The following is a 19682-nucleotide window of genomic DNA, read 5'->3' on the forward strand; positions in this document are numbered from 1 at the left end:
GCTTCCTCCAGCCTCTAGAAGTTTTGCTGAAGTACTACCGTGCTTCTGGCTGCCGTTGTCCCTTCCATAAGATCCCAATGTGCAGCTGGTCTTCTGCGCATGCACGCCACCCACCTTTTGTGATCGCATTCCCGCAGTTAGTCTTTGTGAACTGTGTAATTGCAGAGCACTCCTGGCAATGGAAGCGCAATCACGCACGTGCATGCGCAGAAGAACACAACCCAGCTGCACGTTGGGATCTTATGGAGGGGACAGCGGCAGTCCGAAGCATGGCGGAACTATGGCGCTGGACAGAGAGACTTCTAGGGGCTGGAAGAAGCCTCAGATCAGTAAAGCATATTTTTTTTTTTTTTTGTAGAGTGGTCTCATGTACAGTAACTTTTAACTACTTAAGGACCGGCTGACATTTGGATGATCTGTGCTGCATGGGCTCTTCAGCCCCCGAGCACAGATCAGGTAATAGGCAGGGCGATCAGACTTCCTCCCTTTTTTTCCCCACTAGGGGGATGTCCTGCTCGGGGGGGGGGGGGGGGGGGGGGTCTGATCGCCGCCGGATTGCTGTGCCTAGCGGACGGAGGGGGCTCCCCAACGCTCCCCTCCGCAGCGCTATTTCCCCCCCCTCCCTCTCCTTCTTTCTATGGGCGGTACAGGACAGCGATCAGTCCTGTACCGCCTCAGATAGGCTTCAGCCTATCAGATGCCGGCGATCCCCGGCCAATCAGAGGCCGGGGTTCGCCGATCTCCTTTACAGCAGCGCTGTACGATGTAAACACCGGAGATTTCTTCCCCCAGGTGTTTACATTTAGCCTGCGATTGGAGGCTTGCAGACTGTTCACGGAGCCCCCCGCCGTGAACTGACAGGAAACTGGAATCCCACATGTGACCGGCCGCCGCCTATCGGCGTTGGCTGGTCGTTAAGTGGGTTTTGTCAGGGGTGCAATGTGCTCCTATGTGCTTTGTCAGGGGTGTCACAAGATGTGCTCCTATTAACAGACATTTCAGTAATGTACGCAGCACACAGGTAATGGTGGTGGTTGTTTTGTAGGTGGAAAATGGTAAATGTTCTTCTTCTTGTATTTCTATTCAACAGGTGATAAAGGGTCTGACCTATCTCCGAGAGAAACATAAAATAATGCACAGAGGTGAGGAAGCTCCTCATACAGATAAGTACTTTCAATGTCTGTTGGAATTATGCAATGAAAAAGGTTCAACATTTTGTTTGTAAAAGAAAGCTTATACACACACAAACACACATACAGTTTATACTATGTCTCCATATTTTTAACAGTTACGAGCACCTGCAATGATCTGTACTTTTTCCAAAGTGCAAGTTCTAACTCATGAATACCGCTTTTCTTCCAAGCCCCTTATGGTGGCCTTGTACTGATTTTTGAGGCCCAGTCGACCATCCAATTCTTTGCCACAACAAGCATGTCTGATCGATGATTCGACTGATTTCAGGGTAGAGGCTGAATGCGTTGATTGGACATGCTGGAAAGAACTTAGTTGAAAATGCTCAATTCCATGTGCGGCAGCAACGCCATTCAATATCACAGTGGACTATCTGCCTCTCTTTTTGTTCTAATTCTTTCACATGCACAAGGAGTTTTCCAGAAAAGCAGTTTTTACTAAAATTGCATAATGGAAACAATACTTAAAGCTCACCTGAAGTGAAAAGGATATAGAGGCATTTTAAACAATGCACATTGCCTGGATGTCCTGCTAATCCTCTGCTTCTAATACTTTAAGCCAGCCTTGCTCAACCTTTTTCCCCTGGAGGAACCCTGCAAATATCTTTTGGATCTCGAGGAACCCCTGCAAACAATTTTTGGATCTCGAGGAACCCCTGCATTTATTTTGCAGGAGGCGTGGTCTTTAAAAGTATGTGTGGCTGTTTATTTTACTACTCCCTATTACACTGCCACTCATACTATCTCCTGAGCCCCCAATTTAGTGCTTCTTGTTACAGTACCCCCTATTATAATGTGCTCTATTATACTTCCCCCATGATGGGGGAAAATGCCAAGGAACCCTTGCAGAGTGCTCAAGGAACCCTGGGGTTCCAGGGAACCCTGGTTGAGAAAGCCTGCTTTAAGCTATAGATGCAGAACAAGCATGCAGATCACATGTTTGACTGAAGTCTGACTGGATTAGTCACATGCTTGTTTCAGGTGTGTGATTCAGACACTACTGATGCATGAAAGATCGGCAGGGCAGCCAGGCAACTGGTATTGTTTAACCACTTGCCGACTGCGCACTCATAACGCGCGTCGGCAAAGTGGCAGCTGCAGGACCAGCGACGCAGTTCTGCGTCGCCGGCTGCGGGCTAATTAATCAGGAAGCAGCCGCTCGCGCGAGCGGCTGCTTCCTGTCAATTCACGGTGGGGGGCTCCGTGAATAGCCTGCGGGCCGCCGATCGTGGCTCGCAGGCTAAGTGTAAACACAAGCGGAAATAATCCGCTTTGTTTACATTTGTACAACGCTGCTAACAGTAGCAGCGTTGTACCAGATCAGCGATCCCCGGCCAATCAGCGGCCGGGGATCGCTGTCACATGACAGGCAGGAGCCTGTTAGAGGCTGCACAGGACAGATCCGTTCCTGTGCAGCCTCGGATCTCCCGGGAAGGGAGGGAGGAGAGGGAGGGGGGGAATTTCGCAGCGGAGAGGGGCTTTGAGGTGCCCCCCCCCCGCAACACCCAGGCAGGCAGGAGCGATCAGACCCCCCCAGCACATCATCCCCCTAGTGGGGAAAAAAGGGGGGCGATCTGGTCGCTCTGCCTGGTGTTTGATCTGTGCTGGGGGCTGCACAGTCCACCCAGCACAGATCAGCTAAAACAGCGCTGGTCCTTAAGGGGGGTAAAGGCTGGGTCATCAAGTGGTTAAAAGGAAATAAATATCCATATCCCTCTCACCTCACCTTTTTAACCGTGCTAGTCTTTATACATCAAAACAAGATGGTCAAGCAATACTTCATTAGTAAGTAATGATAAATATGGGACTTCTGACTGGAGTCACTGGGGGCCTATGAGTACAGGATGCCAGTAATGTGCTGTATATCTTATTACACAGTCACATCTTGTGAAATACTGTACATGTTTTATGATGCAGGTTGCTTACTCTGCAAAGCTTTCTTATATATTGCTCAATCTGGAAATTCCCTAATCCCTGAGTTTTTTTTGTTTGCTTATCTCAAGTATTAAATATATGTGTAGTGTATAATAACCTGCCATGGTGCTTCCAAAATGTCTCACTTTTAAACTACGTAAAAGGTAACTTGATTATATGTTTTAAAGTCGTCCGAAACTCTGACATAACATTCAATAAAACTGTGTTTTCCTACTTTTTATTACGTCTACAGTTTATCATATTTGCTTTTGTGCACACGTAATATTGTCTGTTTACAAATTACAGGTTGTGTAGTTTTTCTTGCCTGAAAGCTGGCATTGCATTTTATTCTTTTTTCTATTATAACTGCTTTTTATTATATATGAAAATCTTCTAATGAGCTATTCTGACCACTGTGTGCCTGAAGCAGAGACAGGTTCTCAGAGTGTTTGTTTACATTCCAGTGTTGATACATTTGTTTAACAAGTACAAAAGATACTGTTATCTGCAGTTTGGGTGCAGATTTGAAGCTGAATAGCAGGACAAAGTTGTTTGTTTAACCATTGCAGTGATTTTCTGCTAGAATTTTTTTTACGGGATAGTAGCTTTCAAGTTATGAGGAATATTTTAGAGCAAAGCAGAAATGCTGCCTTTCAGACCACTTCAAGCACAGCTCTGTTTTTTTTTTTTTTTTTTAAGTTTTTGGATAGAGTTGGAAAGTTTCAGCTTCTGTCCTCCCTGGTGATCAATGGGTATTCTCATACTGTTCCAGTGAGTCAGGAAGTGGAAGCCATACTATGAAGTCAAGACTCTAGTTATTCATCAGTTACCTGGCAGCTGTGTTAGATCTAAACCAACCCAATCACTGTCTATCTCACCCTTTTTAAGGTCACACATTTATAAAATAGGGGAAGTCACAGTAATTAACTAATCACTATCCACAAATCAAATAAATTGTGACCACCCAGGGGATACCAAAATTATCAAAACCCTTTATTGTATCAAAATATTTATGCAAAACTGGGCAACATCCGCTCTAAAAACAATTAAAATTAGACCTGCGGAGCGCTCCTCTCATTCACAGCCCAGCATACCACACACACCTCTCATCCATGCTGGTACCGGTACCAAGTCCTATATTAACTCAGAGTGGGGGAACAGAGGTAGCCAAGTTGCTGAATGAACTTGTTCCACTTGCTCAACAAGGACTCTCGTACAAATTACAGTCACTTCACCTTAATAAGCATGAACTGCCGGTACCTCTCAACCCAGCCGCGCGTCCGCAGCGGGGAGCAGTGGTGTGCTATTTCTGTAGCGGGAGTCCTTCTGGCTGGGAGCTTCAGTAACGTAGGAGCGCTCAGATTACATTGCAGGTTGCAGCCCCACCCACTGACGCGTTGCGCCCGCCCACCGCGGACTTCATCAGAGTGTATGAGGTAAGGGGGGGCAGAGGTGCCGTATTTATGCATGTTAGCTGGATGTTTTGCCAGTCCCTCTCCCGCTGCCATAGTAACATCAGCAACGTCTCAGGGCTGGCATTCATTCCTCAGCCCTCTGTTAGCACTGCATGGAGCTGCATCCATTCTGACTTCCTGAGGCCACGCTCCTCACCACCCTCGCCAGCAAGTATGTGCACGATATAGAACACTGTCCTGTGGTCGTCCACCTCACTCAGCCAGCGCTGCTTCCTGCACTTATTAATTGCACAAAATCAGATGCCTGCATATTTCCTTACATGAGAGTTCTGCAGATAAACTTTACAAAAAGACTTTATAGTCCAACTCCTGATTCAGCCCATTTGGGGACAAGGAGTTCATCAGGTAAATCCACCTGCATTCCTGTTGTAACAGTACCTGTTCTCTGTCTCCTCCCCTTCTGTTATTGGTTAATCTGTAGAATCCCCTGAATCTAAATCCAGCAAGTGACCCATCATGATGCACACAGAAGTGTTCTGCCAGGGAGCTCCTGTATTCTCCATTTGGTTTTCTCTCACACTTTATATTGCTTATGTGTTCAGATATCCGTGTCTTTTATTTCCTTGTCCTCATTCCAACATAAATCATTGGACACGGGCACTCAATGAGGTACAGTACCCATTCTGAGTTGCAGTTTATGAAACTGCGAATCTTCCACACTTTTTGTTGTTTTGGTGATCCAAATGTCCCACTCACTACCGCATACTCACATACATTGCAGTTACCACAAATCTGCATATACCCAACCAGTTTGATTTTGGCGGTTGGTCTACGTGGACCAGATGGTCTCTCAAATTTGGTGCTCGCTGAGCCACCATCTGTGGGAATGGGCCAACTATCGGTCCTATCTGAAGATCTACTTTTAAGATTGACCAATGTCGAGACAAACTGTCCTGAATCTTACCCCAATTTGAATTAAATTGGGAAATAAATCTTGGACACTCTGCATTCTCCTTTTGGACGCTTCATCCTGGAAATCGTTGTCCCACGAACATTTCCTGAATATCCGCAGGAACTGACCGGTCAGTATCCCGTTTTTTTTAGATGCCGGGGGTGATGGCTGGTGGCGTGGAGGAAAGTATTCCCAGCCGTGGGCTTGCGGAAGGTTGTAGTATGCAGCTCACCATCAGCCCTTTTGATAAGCAAGTCGAGAAAGGCAATCTCGGTATTGCTGCATGTATATGTAAGGCTGATGTTCTGCTGATTCTGATTTAACCACTCCATGAACAGCTCCAACTCCTCCTCCTCTCCCCTCCACACCACCAGCACATCCTCAATAAAACGAAGCCTAACCTTGACATGCTGACTGAACATCGGCATTGGATAGACATCGCATCGCTCCCATTGGCCCAGGTGTAAACAGGCATAGGCAGGTGCGCAGGCGGCGCCCATCGACGTTCCGCGCACCTGCCTATAATGGGCATCACCAAACATAAAGCAATTGTGCTCCAAGACAAATCTCATTGCTCTTACCACAAACTCGTTATGAATCTGTGTTCCAGTCCGATATTAACTCAGTGGGGGAACAGAGGTAGCCAGGTTGCTGAATGAACTTGTTCCACTTGCTCAGCAAGGACTCTCGTACAAATTACAGTCACTTCACTGACTGTGTTAGATCTGCTCATCAGTTATCTGGCAGGTGTTAGGGCCGGTTTACACTACCGCCGGCCATCCATCTCTGAGGGCCAGTTCACACACGCGACGCTTTGGTAGCGTTTTGCTGATCGCCGGCAATCAGCAAAAAGCTATTTTTTCACTGTACAGGAAAGTGATTTAGGAGTGATTGCATTTCAATGTTATAGAATCACAAAACGCAATCGCTCCAAAATCGCTGCATGCACAATCAGCAAATCGCTAATCACTGGCGATCGCTACAGTGTGAACACTATCATTGACTTGCATTAGCAGCAGCATTTTGCTGATTGCCTACGATCAGCAAATCGCTGAAAAATTGCCCAGTGTGAACTAGCCCTGAGACAGACGATGGCACGTGTGCACGCATCCGAATCCCTGTAGCAGTGTTGTGCATGGCTATGGATTTCGGAAATGTTGTCCAGAATTCTAAAGCGGTGTTCAGAATTTTTTCATGCACGCACATATGAAAGCAGCCTTTTTATCTCAATGGGCTGAGGTTCTGGATCCATAAAATCAGGCACAATGAGCACCATGCGCAGTCTTGTGAATCTGTCTATTCAGTCATCTGCACGAATCCTATTTTTCCAATTTGTGCAGAGGCTTGAATAAACACATAGATTTTGCAAGACTGCATATTGTGTTATGACCTGTCCTACATATTATGTCAGCTGTCTTTAATTAATCAGCTGCTCCCTGTTACTGGGACTGAGATAAAGGGCGAATCTCTCCAACAAGGATGCAGAAAGCACAAAATTACCTTATTATAGAGTAATGAAAGCTTAGAACCTTTCAGGTAGATTTTACTGACTTTTTTTTTTTTTTTTTTTTTTTTTTTCCTGGCGGCATCTAGATGTCACATTTGAATTTAGTGTCACCCAAACAGGTAGTATAGGACTTGACAGCTGCAGCCACCAAGTGCCAAATCAGTGGGTCACCCTGCAGTGTTAGGGCCTGTTTGTACTGCAGCCGAATCGCAGCGATTCCCTGCATGTGAATTTGGATGTGCCTACAAAAATAAATATGCTGCTTCCAATTTGCATGCGGAGAAAAAGACATGCTGCCGGCTGCAGTTTTCCTTAACGCATCCAAATCCCCATCAGCATCAGATGTGAATTGCATCAGCAGGGGTGCCGCATTGGATTTAGAAACGGACGTGACACCCTGGTGTAAACCAAGCTTTGTCTAATGACTCCTAACTGAATAGGTACTGTTCCCAGCCAAGATTCGAACTCTGGTCTGCTATATCTAAGGCAGTGCCCTAAACAAGTATGCAGTAAAACTTTAGATTGCAAGTAACTTAGTTTAAGAGCACTTTGCAAGACAAGCAAACATTTTTTTTTATGAAATTTTGATAAGCAAGCAATGTCTTGATATACAAGCAAATATTCTATAGAGTGGGATGCTAAAGCTTGGGCAACCTTGTTAATCGTCATGATTTTCCTGTATAAATTGTTGGATATTTTGATAAAAAATGTCAGTTAAATATATCATATAGGAGACACACAGAGTGATATTTGAGAAGTGAAATGAAGTTTATTAGATTTACAGAAAGTGTGCAATAATTGTTTAAAATTAGGCAGGTGCATACATTTGGGCATTTGTCATTTTATAGATTCCAAAACCTTTAGAACTAATTATTAGAACTCAAATTGGCTTGGTAAGCTCAGTGAACCCTGTCCCACATACACAGGTGAATCCAATTATGAGAGAGTATTTAAGGGGGTCAATTGTAAGTTTTCCTTTTTTAATTTTCTCTGAAAAGCAGCAACATGGGGGTCTCACAACAACTCTCAAATGACCTGGAGATAAAGATTGTTCACCATCATGGTTTAGGGGAAGGATAATGAAAGCTGTCTCAGAGATTCCAGCTGTCTGTTCCCACAGTTAGGAACATATTGAGAAAATGGAAGACCACAGGCTCAGTTCAAGTTAAGGCTCGAAGTGGCAGACCAAGAAAAATCTTGGATAAACAGAAGCGACGAATCGTGAGAACAGTCAGCGTCAACCCACAGACCAGCACCAAAGACCTACAACATCATCTTGCTGCAGATCACTGTGCATTGTTCAACCATTCTGTGCACTTTACACAAGGAGATGCTGTATGCAAGAGTGATACAGAGGAAGCCTTTTCTCCTCCCACAGCACAGAGCTGCTTGAGGTATGCTAAAGCACATTTGGACAAGCCAGCTTCGTTTTGGAATAAGGTGCTATGGACTAATGAAACTAAAATTTAGTTATTTGAACATAACAAGGGGTGTTATGCATGGAGAAAAAAACAGCACAGCATTCCAAGAAAAACACCTGCTACCTACAGTAAAATATGGTGATGGTTCCATCCATGCTGTGGGGCTGTGTGGCCAGTGCAGGGACTGGGCATCTTGTCAAAGTGGAGGGACGCATGGATTCCACTCAGTATCAGCAGATTCTGGAGACCAATGTCCAGGGATCAGTGACAAAGCTGAAGCTGCGCCGGGGCTGTATCTTTCAACAAAACAACCCTAAACACTGCTCAAAATCCACTAAGGCATTCATGCAGAGGAACGAGTACAACGTTGTGGAATGGCCATCCCAGTCCCCAGACCTGAATGTATTTGAAAATCGGTGGTGTGCGTTAAAGAGAATCTGAAGCCACATTAAAAATTGCTTTTTAGCTTCTATTCCCTGCTAAAACGCCACTATCCCGCGGCATAACGAGGGGTATTTACCCCCCCCCCCAAATCCCCCCTGCAAAATCCACTGCTTTCTTTGTCGTGGATTTTGCGGCCCCTGTGCGCTTCCGTGTGAGGCAGGGCTATGAGCTGCAGCCCTGCCTCACACTCGTCTGTCAGCGGCGGATCTCCGCCTCTCCCACGCCCCTCTCAGCGAAGGCAGACTGAGAGGGGCATGGGAGAGGCGGAGATTCGCCGCTGAGAGACGCGTGTGAGGCAGGGCTGCAGCTCATAGCCCTGCCTCACACGGAAGCGCTCCCCGGGCACCATGGAGGGGATTTGGGGGGTAAAGACCCCTCGTTATGCCGCGGGATAGCTGCGTCTTAGCAGGGGCAAACATGCCCCTGCTGAATGTAAGCTAAAAAGCCATTTTTAATCTGCCTTCAGATTCTCTTTAAAGAGCGCTGTCCCTGCTCGGAAGCCATCAAACCTGAATGAACTAGAGATGTTTTACAAAGAGAAATGGTTTAAAATACCTTCAACCAGAATCCAGACTCACATTGGAACCTACAGGAAGTGTTTAGAGGCTGGAATTTTCTGAAAAAGGAAGATCTACTAAATATTGATTTCATTTCTTTTTTGTGGTGCCCAAATTTATGCACCTATCTAACTTTGTTTAAACAATTATTGCACACTTTCTGTAAATCCAATAAACTTCTTTTCACTTCTCAAATATCACTGTGTGCGTCTCCTATATGATATATTTAACTGACATTTTTTTTATCGTAACAAGGTTGCCCAAACTTTCACATCCTACTGTACACACCTCACGTCGTCACAACTGAGCCAATGGTTAGTCTCCCCTTTACGCTGCAGGACTGTACTTTATCTGCGTGTAGGGACTGCACAATATTACATTTCTGTGAAATCTTTAAACGTAGACAAAAGCCACTGGCATTGAATAAGTTCCTTGTTAAACTCAAACGGGAAAAGAAGTGTGGATTGTGGAACTAATGTTCTTAAGTCTCTATTAATCCTTATGAGGAAATTTGCTTTGCTGTAAGAACACTTTGGAATACAAGCATGTTTACAAAAGGAATTATGCTGGCAAACCAAGGTTCCACTGTACTGACCAGCCACAATGTACAGAGCAGGTGTTTCCTGTGAATAGCTGCATATCCATCTTGTCAATAAGATATCATTTGGCATGGATCCTAGCTGTGTTTTTGTAATAGGAACCATTTACTTTCAATCAATCTAAAGTGGACAGATTGACAATCCTTATAATCCTTTTTATGGACAGCTTATGTAAGATGTGGCCATTCTCTACTGGAGGTTTCTCCACCAAGGAAAAATACCAGAGATTCAATTTCTCAGAGTAGCAATAGTTAATTCATAAGTGTTTTAATTACCCTCTTGGGAAAAGCTTTTAGAGCATGTGTCTCCTAGTAACTGAGATGTATTGTTCAAGGAGAGAACACTCTGAATGCAGGCTTTACACAAAGATGAGCGTGTCTGAAGCTGATTGCACAGTGATTGTTGCCTTCACTTGTCGGCATTGAATAACATCAACTCAAGATCATGGACATCATGTCTCCTCTTCCAGCTACGTATAATAATTGTGTTCTAACTTATTACAGACGTAAAGCCATCCAATATCCTTGTGAACTCCAGAGGTGAAATTAAACTTTGTGACTTTGGAGTTAGCGGACAACTCATTGACTCCATGGCCAATTCCTTTGTGGGGACGAGATCCTACATGTCGGTGAGTGTTCCTGTGTATTGCACACATTGAATTGCGCAGTGTGCGTGCCTGCTTGTAATCCGTTCACCGTAATCATCCTTTTATGTAATTTTCTTGAGCTCTTGTTCACGTTTGGTGTCACGCAGCAGATGGAGTATTAGAACGTCCTCCCACACTGTAGTTGTGTGTATAATAACAGCTCTTCCAACACTTGGATGGGGGAAAAGATGCCATTTGTGCTGTCTCCTAGAGACATTCGGATTCTATTGGAGATAACAGATTGTTAACACTGTGCGGTTGGGAATGTTTGTGTAGCATTTTTATGTAATACTATGAATAGCAGGTTTGTGTGCTATTTGTTATGCAGCTATATGATCTAAAGCAAGTAGCACATCTCAGGATAAATAAATAAATATAACCAAATGTAAGGTAAAAAAAAAAAATTTAATTGGCCACATCCTATAGAACAGGGGGTGTCGAACTCAAATACAGGGTGGACCAAAATTGAACACTGGGACCAAGTCACAGGCCAACCTCGATGGTTAGTGGCCACCTCCCTCCCTTATAAAGTTTCCTGGTGTCTAGTGGCCCCTCTCTCTCTCCCATAGAAGTTCCCTGGTATCTATTGGCTCCTCTCCCTCCCCTATACAGTTCTCTGGTATCTAATACTCCTCCACTCCCATCCACTATAAAGCTCTCTGGTCTTTAGTGGCCCCCCTCTTTCTCCTGTACATTTCCCTGGTGTCTAGTGGTCCTCCCTCCTTCCACTATACAGTTTCCTGGTGTTAAGTAGGCCTCCCTCCCCATATGGTTCCCTGATGTTTAGTGATCCTCCCTCCCCTATACAGTTACCTGTTGCTTGGTGCTTTTCCACTCCCTCCCCCATATGGCTTACCTGGTGATCTAGGACTGTGTCTCCAAAATAGGTTCCCTGGTGGTGGGCCAAACATAATGCAAAGTGGGGAAAACACTTAGTGGCCAAATTTGATGGCTCCACGGGCCAGTTTTGGGCTTGACATGTATGCTATAGAAGCAGTCCTATAGGCTTGATGTGAAACATTTCCAAATTCTATATTTCCAAATAAACAAAGGCCCCCTGTATTTTTCCCCTGGGAGTTCAGACAGCAGCTGTTATTCTTCATAGGAAATGCCCAAGTATCACACAAGGTACTTTTTAGCAATTTTTATATTGCTGAGTGCTGAAAGGTTATGATGGTATTTGCATATCATACCATCCACAACTTAAGTAGCCTCCTGCTCAATTTCTAGTTGTTCTAGTGGTGAGATTTAACCATTGTTTGAAACCCGAAAGGTCTTGGCTTTTATGTGCACCAGCTTTCATGCTAACATTCAAACCCTTACATGACCTAGGATTGTTGCAACTGCATCACACCTTCCACAACCTCAGATCAAAAGAATACAATAACTTGACCACCCCCAGAGTCAACTAAAAACCTTTGGAGCCAGAGCTTTCTGTCATGCTGCCCCTACACAGTGGAACACCTTGCCAAACTTATTCAAGACAGCTCCATCCCAGGACATGTTTAAATCAAAACTGAAAAGCCACCTGTTTAGTCTGGCATTTATGATCATATAACTTTTTCCCCTGTACACATCACGAAGTACTGATCTGAGACAAAGCTTATTAGCTTTGGGTCATATGGGAGAAAGCGCTTTACAAATGTTGTGGTGGTGGTTTTCCAAGTCGTTCCGATGCACTGTTCCCTGTGTTATGCAGTGTTGAAAGAGGGGTGTCTGTCTACTGCACCTGGCTGCTCTGTCCACTCTTGTGCCCAAATGTCTGATGCCCTCTGGTTAATATTTGATACAGCTGTGCAGGCCTGAACCAAGGAGGGGGTAGTTAGCGGCGTGGGGGCTTTGCTTGCGGGTGCAATGAAACAGGAGGCGGCAGCCATTTCTCCAGGTTCCTGAAGGAAAGAGGTCTGCGCCCCTCATGTCCTGTTGGCTGCCACAGCGGTCGGTGCACAGCACCTTACAGGTCACCTGCATGTTCTGCTGCTTTGCCTGCATCTAGAGGAACTCTTCCTCTGAATGGATCGGACTCCTCAATGGCACAACAGAGGGCATTAGCTGACCGTACAGCTGCTGTACCAACTGAAGGTATCAGCTGGCACTTCTGGGATGTCCAGGCACAGAAGTGGACACCAGAACTGGGACAAGGTCCTCCAGCACCCAAGGCTGAGACACTAAAGTGCGCCCCTCCATCCCGCCCACCCCAGCCGTCACACACTGATTGCTGTTAGACTAAGCGGGTCCCCAACACATTAATCTCTAGTTATTTGGCTTGCAGTCACTGCCATGTATCCCCTTTTCTTATTTCTCTCTGCTTCAAACACAATAGGGGAATGATAGTTGAGTGAGCTGTGCTCCCCCTCCTACACTGTGCCCTGAGGCTGGAGCCTCTCTCGCCTCTGCCTCGACCTGGCCCTGGTGGAAACCCTTCTTTCAACACTGCATAACCTGGGAATGCTCTTGTCTAGTCATTACGATCACTCATGTGTATGGTACATGCATTCAGCTTATTAATCACGTGTTTGATATTTGCTTGTTTTAAGGGTACATTTACTTTTTCACACTCTTTGAAGTCAGATCCTCCTCATAAAAATAAATAACTTTTTTCCTTTTTTTTCTTTATTTTAGCCGGAGCGGCTGCAGGGGACACACTACTCTGTGCAGTCTGATATCTGGAGTATGGGGCTTTCTCTGGTGGAAATGGCTATTGGACGGTATCCAATTCCTCCTCCTGATGCTAAGGAGCTGGAGCTGATTTTCGGCTGTTCTGTGGAGGGAGATCCAGCATCCTCTGAACTGGCCCCTCGTCCCAGGCCACCAGGACGCCCAATCAGCTGTGAGTGTCACCTTGGTGCCTTTTATGCTACCCACATGCATGTTATAATCTTTTTAAGCCGTGTTTCCATTTGTTTGTCTCAATAAGCATCAAAAAGGAAAGATTTTATTTTATGTGTTCAGGTGACCTTCTCATCCAAAGCTTTGTTTCACTAGGAGCCTCCCTTTTATAGAAGATGTATGCCATGCTAGAGATGGCTAATGCAAATTATTTTGGCTTGAATGCAAATTGTATGCAGCATGGAATTGGGGCAATCAAATAGACTCCCCATGGATTTCAATTGGCTCATTTCAAAGCTGCATACAGCTTGCATTACATTTTCATGCAAGCCAGAATTATAAGCATCTTATTGACCCACTCTAGCGGCAGCACGTTGCCGCACAGTGACAGCTGAAAGGAATCCTGAAGTATCATTAAAAAAATGGCCACTTACCTAGGGGTTCTGCCAACCCCTGCAGATGTCCTGTGCCTGCGACGATCCTCAACCATCCTCTGGTTCCCCGCCGCGGCTCAGTTCCGCTTTCAGTGACTGAGTCTGGTCACTGTGCCTGTGTGGCCCTGGCCGCGCACCTCCTCGTTCCCGGAACCTGTTGCCTGCGGAGGATGGTTCTGGCGACGGGAGTGTGATCGAGGACACGTGGCCAGGGCCATGCCGTGGCCGGCGACAAGCTCAGTTGCAGAAAGCGGATCTGACCTGCGGCGGGGGACCAAAGGATTGTTGAGGACCGGCGCGGGCACAGTGCTGCTGCAGGGGCCTGGCAGATGCCCCAGGTAAGTAAAACCTTTTTACTACTTCAGGTTTCCTTGAAAGTTTCATGAATTGGACATAATTGCTGAAGATGCACTGTCAGTAATTCAGAACTTCTAGCTATAATAATTTCTGATTTATTTGTAAAATGTAAAAAAAAAATTGTTTTAAATCTCTGAAACCACCAATCTCTATGCATGCTGCAAGTGCGTGACTCCAGCTTTATAGCCAGGGCATTGGTATCTGCAGGTGTGTGATAGAAAGAAACGAGAGAAAAATATATATACTGGTGTGTGTGTGTGGATAGATAGTGTATGTGTATGATATTGCTAATGAAAGTGATGCCCATGTAGCTGCTTCCTGTGCCTGCTGAGCTCCTGATATTTTCCGGTAGTGATGGAAGAAGCAGCATTTTTATTTTCAGTTTGAATGGAAAGTGTCGTTACTTCTTCCTGAATAATGAATGTTTTGTGGTTTTTAAACTGTTTCTTCCTTTCATTGAGTGGAAGGTATTGTTAAATTTATCTACACAGTTTTATATATAATGCATGTAGAAAGGATGCACTGCTTAATATATTGGTGCTCAACAATAATGCTGTTAAATTGTATTTGTTTTATTAACTTATGTTATTATGTTATTCCTGTAATAGATGACTCATCTTGCTATTTCTTAATATTGTTTCAGCTTATGGTCCAGACAGCCGCCCTCCAATGGCCATCTTTGAGCTGTTGGATTATATTGTGAATGAGGTATACCCCCCTGTTTATTCAATGATTTCTGACTACTGGCTTTCGTAGGATATTGTGTGAATAAGTAGAACAGATTTTTTTTTTTTTTTTTTTTGCGCAAATGCATATAACAAGCATACAAAAAACAGAAGTATGCCAAGTCCAGTGCTTACACCAAGTAACAATAGTAATTAAGTCACGCTGATTTCACTATCTACATACATCAGTAACATGCTATACAGAGTACTGCAACAATTTCGGCATGTTACTGAACCATTAATCTATACATTCAATTATCGATCATATAATAAATGGACAAATAGTTAACGGACCATTATCAATAGTTTTTCCCTAACTGCATTAGTGCACAAAGGAGAAAAACAGGCATTGGGAGTGAAACAAGTCCCCTCTTCACAAGCAGTACCCGTCAATCATTGCCCTGCTAGGTCACTGACGTCATGGCATGGCAGAACGGTCCACTTCTATGGTCTGTGGGGCTGCATCTAAATACCGTCCCCTTCTCCAGTGCCAGCCAAAAGCCCTGCGACCCCTGAGCACACTATTCCCCCCCACCTGCACACAAAATGCTGTTTGGCATTGCTATTCAACAGCAGGCGGCCAATGAGTGCATTCCCTCACTTCTGCATGAGTGAGAGCAGATGTCCTTTGCTGCTCACGCAGTCTTGGTGGCATGGTCGTGTGGCTTTTGGCTGGCGCTGGAGGGGGGGGGACAGTATTTAGATGCGGCCACACACAATTCTTCAAATAGTGGCATCACCTCTGGAAGTGGACTATTCTGCCATGACGTCAGTGGCCTGACGGGGAAATGATTGACAGGTACTGCTTCTGAAGAGGGAACTTATTCACTCGCAATACCACATTCTTTTGCCAGTCTTTCTTCTTCATGCATTAATGCAGTTAGGAAAAAAACATTGGTAGTTGTCCAGTAACTATTTGCCAATTTATTATATGAACAATTATTGAATGTATAGATTAATGGTGCAAGTACATGCCGAAACTGTTGCTAGGAATCCCGCATTGTAATTGAAGCGAGCATTCCTCTCACACTTACCGTTGCATACTCAAGCGCCGTGGTTGATATTTTCCCTCACGCTACATGTAGCTGTTAGAATCAGAGGCCTTCGTTGTTACATTCTATGCCCTGGGGTCTAAACGGGATGTGACAACAAATGACATTAAACGCTTCTCTGTGCCATAGCAGAGAAGCTTTTTGGATGCAACAAAACAGTCCACCGGGAGCCGTCTGCATCAACCTGTCTCTTAAATTATATGATTTTGTTTACAGACCTCCTGTAGTCGCCTTTGTGTATGAAAAGAGTCTTAACAAAGCTTTCTTCCGTTTCATTTCACAGCCTCCCCCTAAGTTACCCAGTGGAGTGTTTGGTGCAGAATTCCAGGACTTTGTGAATAAATGGTGAGCAAATATGTACAATGGATCCTGAATTTACTTAAAGTATACCTGAAGGGATAAAAACAGCCCAATTTGGGTACTTACCTGGTGAGAAGGAAGGCTCTGGACCTTCTTAGAGGATTCCCCTTTTGCCGCTTCAGCGATGAGACTCAACGCTGAGACCTTGACAAGAGCTTGCGGACAGAGCTGGCCTGCACTGTGCAGGCACAGACTGTGCACCTGCGCACTAGCACAGAGCAGAGCGGGCTTAGCTTTTTCCGACAAGCCCGAGTGGCAGCTCTGTGCTACTGAGCAGGTGCGCTCCATGGAACTTCTGGGGTCCTAGTGCTGAGAATGTGCCATGCCTCTGTAGGATCCAGAGGCTTCCCTCTCCTGAGGTAAGTATCTAAATGTTGCCTTCACAATCTCCCAAGTTTGCTTTAAGAAACAATGGGCTCAATTCTGGTAGCGTTTAGTAAATAATTACATCATGGAATTGGGTTTACCTCATGAGGTAATTTTCTACTAAAAATGTGTGGCATTTAGTAGTGAAATACCTCACGCTTGAATTCTGAAGTAAAATAAGGTGCGTGTTTGCATGTCTTTTACCTCACATAATTAGACCTACGTCTACCACATGATAAATGCAGTGCTGTGACAGAAATGTGATAACATGGAGCCTTTTCAGCTTGTTCTGTATTCAGGGTCCCCATATTTTGATGAAATAAGTAAAAGTGATCTGACCAACAGTCCCCCCAGCCCCAGCCCCAGCTTCCATTTTGTTTTAAAAAAAAAAGAAAAAGTGCTCCAAACCCTGTACAATCCTGCATCTGCCGTGCCCCCTCCCCCCCCCCCCTCCCCCAACATTGCCATTCCCCAACCTTTGGTTGGAAAAAGAAGTAAAAATGCTCCAACCTCCAGCCTCTATTTTTTTTTATCTCCCCCCCCCCCCCTCCTCTGGTTAAAAGTGCTCCGAGGCCCCCCCCCAGCAGCCTCTAAAAGTAAAAGTGCTGTAACCCCCCCTCCAGACCCCCAGCCTCCAAAAGTAAAAGTACTCACACCCCCAGTCTCTAAAAGTGCTGACCCCTCCCCCAGCCTCTAAAAGTGCTCCAACCCCCCCCCCCCCCTCCCCCCAGCCTCTAAAAGTGCTCCTACCCCCCCCCCCTTCCCCCCAGCCTCTAAAGGTAAATGAGCTGGATTTTTTATTTTTTGTAATGGATGCCTATAAATTTACTTTTCATAGGTTGCTACATAATCAAATACACCTTCCCTCCTCAAAAAAAAACATCTTCCAAAGACTATCCTAACTTATGGAAGACAATTAAAGACTATGGCCTCGATTCATAAAGCATTCCCGCATTCGGAAATGCAGAAAACCGCTCACTTTACCGACCACACAGCAAAATATGTATTCATAAAGGCTTTTTCCGCATGAAAAGCCGACATTCGCGAGCAGAGTGATCAATCACCGCCTTGCGCGGTGATTATCATAGCAAAAGTAACAAATGTCAATTCATAAAGATTAGAGGTAGCGGTATGCGGACGGGTATTACCGCTACCTCTGATGTGGCGAGAAGCATGCGGAATACAGTGCAGTGAATGGGACAGACCTCCCAAGCAGCTGCAGAGAGAACACCGCACGGAGGGACTGCGCCTGCTTCTCCTGTTTCCGCATGTCTCCCGACAGCCTAACGCCTGCCTACAGCGGAATATCTCCGCACGCCTGTCACAAGTAGCAAAATTTTTATGAATTACCACCCTGAAGGCGGAAATACCGACATCGGTGTTTCCCCGCTCGACGTTACCTTCCCGACAGCACTTTTATGAATCGAGGCCTATTACTTATTTGCTGCAGGCTTACCACTGAAATACCTCATGTTTTACCTCACTCCATGCATTTACCTCATGTTTTACCACATGTTTTACCTCATGTTCTGAAATGGAGAAAAATCTTTCAGAATTGATAAAAGAAGAGGAAAATACCTCATGAGGTATTTTACCTACCAAAAAATATTTACCTCACAGAGCTACCAGAATTGAGCCCAATATTTGAAATTTAGTTTATCTGTCTTTTATGTGTGAATATTGAGTATAGATTATTCTGACTATTGCTTGTGTCTTTCTATCACTTTTGTCTTGTAGCCTGGTGAAAAATCCAGCTGAGAGAGCAGACCTGAAACAGCTTATGGTAATGACCTTTCAATCCTAACTATTCCTAAATGCTAAAATTGAACGTTCTAAATATGTGATGCCGTTTATGTAAAGGCCTGGAGTTACAGACTACCCAGCAAGCTCATTGTGAACCAGAAATCATAGGAGTGTGTAAGGGGCTACAAAGGACCAAAAAGCCCTCTTACTAAAATGTTAAGCAAAATAAGTTTGCCTTCTTAGAAGGTATTTGAATATGCAAATCATCCTTTGTCGTCCCTGCAAGCTAACCACAGCTTGTTAATTGTACAAAGCCACAATAAAATATGCAAATCATACTTTGCTGGCTCTGTAAGCTAACCACAGCCTGTTAATTGTACAAAGCCACAATAAAATATGCAAATCATCCTTTACTGGCCCTGTAAGCTAATTATTGTGGCTCTGTATAACAAAAAAAAAATACAGGAGAGGACATCAGGATGTGTGCTCCTAATCCATTGATAGGTTTGATGCAATGAATGTGTTTGCATGTCTGCACTATGCATGTTACAGGGCTAGAGTTAGGACACCTATGTTTACCTGGGTACTTCTGCGCAGTATAGGTGACTAAGCATAAGAATGCATTCTTCTGTGAACTAAGACCCTGGCTTTTAACTTAGCTGTAGGGATAACAGTGGTGCCTGGATAAGTAAATCTGTAAATGCATTTGTTTGAACATTTGCATGCGAGAGTGCGAAGGGTTAATAGATTTTTGCTGTATAACTAAAAGGCTGACACATCCTTGCATTTCAGTGGTTCTGGAGGTGTGGTTAGCTTACAAGAACAAGGGATCATTTGCATATTCAGCAGTGATGCATTGTGGGAGACATCTCAGAGCTCACTCCAACCTGAATTATAACAAATACCTTCTGTTTTAAAGGGAACCTTAACGGAGTAAAAAAAATAAAAAATAAAAAAATTCACTTACCTGGGGCTTCCCCAGCCGCCTGCAGACGTCATGTGCCCACGCTGTCACTCGCCAATCATCCAGTCCCCCCTTTTCAGCAGTGCGTGTCCTTGGTCGCACTCCCATCCATGTGGCCGTCTTGCGCCTGCGCAGTATACGGAGTACGCATACTGCGCATGTGCAAGACTGCTACAGGGACAGGAGCCTGATTGAGGATGCGTGGAG

The 19682-nt window shown here is 44.9% G+C and overlaps 1 protein-coding gene across 1 annotated transcript in view; it reads left to right on the forward strand.

The window, feature by feature from the left end:
* The window catches only part of MAP2K1 (mitogen-activated protein kinase kinase 1), a 52947-nt gene that overhangs the window by 24847 nt on the left and 8418 nt on the right, over window positions 1-19682 (forward strand). The window contains exons 5-10 of the mRNA XM_068275020.1: window positions 1091-1142; window positions 10503-10627; window positions 13268-13475; window positions 14909-14973; window positions 16326-16387; window positions 18506-18551. Coding sequence (XP_068131121.1) covers window positions 1091-1142; window positions 10503-10627; window positions 13268-13475; window positions 14909-14973; window positions 16326-16387; window positions 18506-18551 — 558 coding nt within the window. The remainder of the gene's footprint in view (window positions 1-1090; window positions 1143-10502; window positions 10628-13267; window positions 13476-14908; window positions 14974-16325; window positions 16388-18505; window positions 18552-19682) is intronic.

This window comes from Hyperolius riggenbachi, chromosome 3 (genome assembly GCF_040937935.1).
Source record: "Hyperolius riggenbachi isolate aHypRig1 chromosome 3, aHypRig1.pri, whole genome shotgun sequence".
NCBI classification, from domain to species: domain Eukaryota; kingdom Metazoa; phylum Chordata; class Amphibia; order Anura; family Hyperoliidae; genus Hyperolius; species Hyperolius riggenbachi.